At 43.5% G+C, this 6,443-nt stretch overlaps 1 protein-coding gene across 1 annotated transcript in view; it reads right to left on the reverse strand.

Moving 5' to 3' along the window:
- Positions 1 to 930: 930 nt before the first annotated feature.
- Positions 931 to 6,443, reverse strand: part of ZNF518B (zinc finger protein 518B) — a 12,688-nt gene continuing 7,175 nt past the window's right edge. The window contains exon 2 of the mRNA XM_003801141.3: positions 931 to 5,557. Coding sequence (XP_003801189.1) covers positions 2,105 to 5,356 — 3,252 coding nt within the window. The 5' untranslated portion in view covers positions 5,357 to 5,557 and the 3' untranslated portion in view covers positions 931 to 2,104. The remainder of the gene's footprint in view (positions 5,558 to 6,443) is intronic.

The following is a 6,443-nucleotide window of genomic DNA, read 5'->3' on the forward strand; positions in this document are numbered from 1 at the left end:
TGGTGAGGTATAGGAGAAAAAAAGTAAAAAAACAGAGAAATCAAAACAGAACATCACAGCTTTTTCTTCTCTCCTCCACGTCTTGGGAACTTTCTTCTATGCTGGAAGAGCACAAGTGTACAACACGGATAAAACTTCAGAATGCTTCTTTATGTGTGAAATGGTATCCAAGATCCATTTCCCAAAAAGCACTACATGAAATGCACAAGGACTGAACGCTGTGATAAAATGACCCGCAGGGGTTTCCCTTCCGGTTCGTTCTCTGTGTAGAAAGCAGACCCCATCACTTGCTATGCTTTCATTTTCAAAGAATGAGATCAGACCGTTATAAAAATGTGCTTCCAAAATAAATTATTTCTAGAATATAAAACGTTTTACATTTATCTAGCCCACTTATTATAAAATAGGAAATCAGAAAATTAGCTACTGCAATTTTCATATGGTAAAAATATTTATGTGTACACACATATATACACATATGCAAATGCAAGTTTTAAATTTCAATAAAAATGAACCAATTAATCAACTTAATAATCATGTCTTGATACATAAGACTGTTGATCATTTGCAATGAGAGCCAACTATAAAGGGGTCCACTCCACTTACCAGAGGATAATCTAATACTTTCCCACGTGGAAAAAAATAAAAAGGAAGTCTCCAACTGACTACCTGGGGAAGAAATACTGGTGTCTTGTTTTTTCAGATGTAACAACCCCCCAGTTCCATTCACTGCACCCTGCAAGTCCCCTAAGGCAGGAATAGTCCCCCAAAGAAGAAAACTAGAGCTGGGCTGCCCCGTGGCTCTCAGCTGCCTGTGTTGTATGGAGTCTGTTGTAGTGACTGTTAAGTGAGGACTGCAACCCAGCCCTGAGCTGCACCTGCCAAGCTGCCCACCGCTCAGAAAGCCTGTGCAGGGGGCAGGGGGCAGGGGGCAGGGGGCAGGGCCAGGAAGGTGTGCTGGCTAGGAAGGCATGGCCAAGACTGGCTAGAAGCAGATCCTGACTAGCAAGGAAGCTAGGGACCCCACCCTGCCACTTCAGCATTTTGTTGACGTCTGCCAGTAGCTAGTAATTTTGACAGGGAAAACCTTAGGAGCCTCAAAGGCATAGGAGGAAAGACAGAAGTGAGTGGGAGGCTGAGCCAGGACCTGCCCTGGGGCAGTGTCTGTGACCCGCAGGGTCAGTCACGCTAAACTCCTCTCACAACTTGCATTGCAAGCTCACCTTGAATGTATTCCCAAGTTTTATCTATGTTGTAAGATGTCTGTTGCCTCATATTTTAAATCAGTCACTTGATTTATGTATGTGGGAGTGCTAAGGACAAAGACTCAATTTTAGATTTTTCTATAAGTATCCTTTTTTCCTCCCAAAAGGCACATTCCCTACTGAATTGGTCATAAATCAAGGTATTTTAAAAGCAAGCAAAAGCTAAATACTTGAAAATGTTATCTTTCTTCTCCTAACACCTGCTGTTGAAGAAGTTCAGGCAAGTTCCTGGAAACAGTCTTCAAAATGGCCAAAAGCAAATTCTCTGTGCTCTATGAAACACAAGTATTCTAGAATGAGGAATGGGTTAAAAAGAGTGGCCAGTTTTCTGTAATAAAATTTAAGACAATTAATAAAGTAGAAAATATAATTTCCATCATGAACTAAATATTCAGGAGATAAGTTAAAGCAAAAACAAGGTGGATGTGCACACCACATTTAATTCTTCAGTAGCACTTATAATCAAAATACGTGTGGACAGCCTCAGTCTGCCCCTCTGAATGTATGACGAAAGACCTGTGTCTACTGAGAAAAAGGGAAGCTAAACAGAGAGGTCTCAGGTCACACTGAAAATCTGCTGAAGTTTCAATCTTCTCTCCAGGAAAATGCATATACATCGACTCATGTGTATAATTTGGGGACATCAAATACATTCGAAGGTCCAGTCTCATGTCTCAGGTTCAGACACCTGGCTCTCAGTCTTCTTACAAGGGATCTGAAGAATTAGGAACCCTCTTGTTTCTACAGTCTGTATCTCTCCTGTTGAATCTGGAAGGAGGGTACCCCAAACCAGACTAAACTAAAATAAAAATAACTTGCTTCGCGCAGCCCTTTTGTACTTATTTGCCCTTGGAAGACAGCACGTCCCAGTCTCTGGTTGCTTCTATCAAATGCCGCTGGCCGTGACTCATCCACTCCTCCTGGTCTTCATACAGCCGCCCACAGAACCAGCACTTAAATATACACTGAGAAGAGTCATCGGGCAAGGAATCCACCACCTGGTAGTTGTTTTTATGAACTTTTTTAAGTTTCATTTTCAACATCATTTGCCTTCTGATTTGATTGGCTTCCTCCATATTCTGGTAGGTGAGCCGGAAGTGGTGCCGTCTGATGCCGAGCTGGCACCTAGTCCTCTCTGATAACACAACTTTGAGGACGTTGCCTTTGTACTTATTTATTACCTTCATCACATTGGTCACTTCTGGGGAGTCCACATCAGGATGGTTTAACACGATGACTGGCTGGTTCCGGCGGGGGCATTTAATTAGCTGATCTGGCTTAGCAGCTACCAGTCGAAGTTGTCTTGCAACCTGAAAAATTGAAGGATCCTTGAGATAGCGGCTGGGGTCAGCCTGAATCTTGTTTTTCTTCTTGGATAAGCTGACTTGTTTGGTTTTATTTCTACTAATAGGGAGACTTCTGGGAAGCAGCCTCCCTTGCTTGCTCAACTCGCCACTCCCTTGCAGTCCGTGCATGAGAGCAGTCTTTCTTGGGGTGGTGCTGCAGATGGCACTCTCTTTTCTTGGTTTAAGCCGAAAAGATGTCTCAAGATCTGGGGACATGTCTCTGGTCTCACTTTCACTTGTCAAAGGCTGGATGTCTGAGTCTGTCTGTTTCACAGGGTAGGAGGGAAAAGGTTTTATTAACTGTGTCTCATGGCCAGGTATGTCAGGAGGTGCTTCACAGGTGGCCTCTATGATGTGGGCGTCCTCAGAGGAGTTGAGAACCCTCAACACTGCCCCTTTGGGGATCAACACTGGAGCAGCAACGTGAGGCTTCCTGGTCTCTTTTTCAGTTTTCCCACTGATGCCACTGACAAACTGTGGACGTGCCTGCTGAGGAGCAAGGTGTCCATGACCAGCAACACCACTGTCATTCTGAGGTTTCTGGAGGGCACCTGTGGGATGACCATGGCCAGTCAATGACACATTCACTTCTTCAGTATTTTCAGGGACAGCTTTCGAAGTTGTCTTTGAGGCCTGCCCTGCAGAACGGCGGTGTGCGCTGTTTGCAGCCAAAGACGAGGGCTTGCCGCAGGACTCGATCAGCTGAGCGATCTTTCTGCGCAACAGTTCAATTGACTTTATCTTGGATGTTGAACTATTCCACTTAATGCCCTCAGGCACATTTTCAGATCCAGAACTTAGAGAAAACACTGATGAGATGACCGGGCCATCAAAAGTATCACTTGTCTTTTCAGAATTCTTTAATTCCAAAGGCTTATCATCCCCAGACTGCTGAGATCTGATTCTGTTATCGCTGGTTGCGTTTACATGTAAATACTCACTTCTCTGTGGAGAGGACATCTGGCTTATATATGCAACTGCCTTTGGTTCCTCTGTCTGGTTCTCTTCCAGCTTCCTATTAGAGGAGACCATTCTTACAGGAATGCTGATCTTACATCTAGACTCTAGGTCATTTTCTCTTATGGGCAACCAGCCCTTTTCTCTAGGGAAGGGGACGGATGCAGGTGATGCGGCAAGAGGGAGTAACTCCTGTGAGCTGCTGGGTAGCCTCCTTCCACCTTCAGCAAAGGACACAGCAGCTTTATATGGAAAAGGGTTTGATGCAGCTCCAAGCCCACAGAAAATACCGTTTTTAAAAACAGATGCTGGTGAACGACCTTTTAAGGCAACAGAATGAAGAGAAGCTCTATGTGGATATAAGTTATTTTTTTTCTGGAAATCCTCAACTCTTTCAGAATTGAGAAAGGATTCTCCATGGTTGTGTACATTAGAGTTTGACATGAAAAAATCATAAGACCTTACCCACTTCACATTTCTAAGTTGTTTCTGAATTGAAGACTGAATACGGTCAATGCCTATGAGTTTTCCAACATTCCCTTCAATTGTTAGAGACTTTTCCCCTGCAGAATCTATTTTTTCTTGTTCATTTGAACCCTTCTCTTTAGTCATATGCTCAAAATTACCTCCACTGCTCCTGCCGGCTTCACGGCAATTCTTTTCTTCCCGTGGAAACAGTTTCAGAACCAGCTGCTGTGTGCCATTGACAACCTTCACATCTACCAACTGGGCTAAACAGTTCGCAGGCACAACCAGTTCTGCCGGAGCCACGACTGTGAGCGGCATACCTGGCTGGACAGGTTCTTTTGCAGGAGATAACACTTCTACCTCCACATTTTTGTTCTCAAATAGGTTGGCTTCGCTTTGCTCAGACAGGGCCATTTTATTTGGGATGCACACTACATCTTTTTGGTATTCCTTTGGTTCAGGTAACAACATGATGTTGTGCATTTTGTCTTTATTTGCATGGAGAGAGAATCTTGAAAGTTGATCTGACAACTTATTTTGAAATGTAGTCCTTGGATTGGAAGCTTTCAGAAGCTCCATGTTTTGTTTTGAAGTACCAGCTCTTTTCGGCTCCAGCTTGGCAGCTGTTTTGAGTGGCTGTTTCGCACCAGCCCTCTCATGGACTCTCTTCCTGTGTTTGACAATATAATCATTTCTGATGGCACCGTAGTCACAGTACTCACACCGGTAAGGGAAGATGCCTGTGTGTTTCACCAAGTGCCTCTGAAACTCTCCTTTTGTATATGAGATGTAGCTGCAGTGGGAACAAATAAATTTAATCTCTTCATGTTGAAGTGTGTGCTTTTTGAACTGCAAAGGGTCCTTTGTGGAAAATCGACATTTATCACAGTAATATTTGCCCGGCTTAAAGTTCCTCACCTTAAATTTGTTATTGACAGAACTTGAAATGGTTTCAATTTTATTTCCAACGTGAGTTGCACTGGGATTATTGTTCACAAAATGGAAATTGGGAGGCGCCACACCCAGACTGCATTTGAAGCAGACATATATGTCTTCCTTCTGGCTTTGCCCTGTAGCCTTTTTCAAATCTTGACGAGGGATTCTGTGAACGCTTTTGCACTTCACACATGTAGCGATGGTCATCATGGCAGCCTCTGCCTCTGAGCCTTGATACAAAAGGCTTTGCACTTCCTGTCTATCTGGTCGAGGTACTCTGCTAGCATCAGGCTGTTTGGGTGACATGGTCAAGGAATTGTGTCCACCATTCATTTGTGTTGCATATAACTGCTGTCCAATATCCTTCATCTTCTTTATCTGCATTTCTAAAAAGAGCTGACTGAAATTTGGAAAGATTTCACATGATACAATCCTCAGGAGGCATCCTTCAATATAGTTTGTGAGTGTGACTGGAGGAGGGGCTGCTGCTTGCTGGGTACACACTTATCTTTGTTGGATATACCGCCACAGGGGTGCAGGTCACAAAATGTGATTGCTTTCAGTTTTCTGACATTCCCAGAAACACTAAAGGAAAACAAAATTATAAATCTTGATTAATATAACAACTTATAAGGGTTTTGTTAAGCCATTACCCTGTTTTTTAATGGTTTTGAAAAACTCTCAACACACGAACTTGAATCCCTGTTACAGTAATACTTGACACAACGGAGCTGACAAACTGGCCTGAATGAAAACATTTCCATACTCAGCCCTCTAAAAATCATCACCTTAGTAGACCAATTATGCACATGGATATACTAGAACAAGGACACCACAGCAGCCACTCAGAATAGCCTTTGATCAGTAGGAATTATTTTTAAGGCCCAGTAAGCACATCATAGCAATTTCACAGATGTATTTCTTAGTTCACAAACCTCTTATATAGAATACTGTCAGTCGGCTTTTGAGTATGTGAGTTATCAAGCTGTAGAGTTTCACCCGGTGTTCATATTTGTTTCTATACTATGGCTCACTCTCAGCATGGACACTTGGGGGGCAGGAGAGTGAGCTGCCTGGGAGGGAGAGGCAGGGCCCAGGCTTGTTGAGGGGGACGTGGCAGGAGGGTAGTGGCACCACCCCACCTGGTTTATATCTCAGCATCCTGTACTGCTGTGGGGACCACAGTCTACAAGGTGCGAAACAATGGCAATAAACGCAAACAGCCTGGAGTGGAGCAGAAGAGGTGACAGACATTTTCTAGAGCAAGTGAGTCCTCCAGTCCATACAGACTCATGTAACTTAGTGATAAATATTTTTTTGCATTTTTTTTTTTGGCCGGTCCAGGTTTGAACCCGCCACCTCTAGTATATGGGGCCAGCGCCCTACTCCTTTGAACCACAGGTACCACTAAACAAATTTTTATATCTTCATTAAAGACAGTTTTTAAGGAACATAAAGAACTAGGAGCCAA

The sequence above is a fragment of the Otolemur garnettii genome, unplaced genomic scaffold, assembly GCF_000181295.1.
Source record: "Otolemur garnettii isolate 467f Iridium unplaced genomic scaffold, OtoGar3 scaffold00198, whole genome shotgun sequence".
Taxonomy (NCBI): Eukaryota; Metazoa; Chordata; class Mammalia; order Primates; family Galagidae; genus Otolemur; species Otolemur garnettii.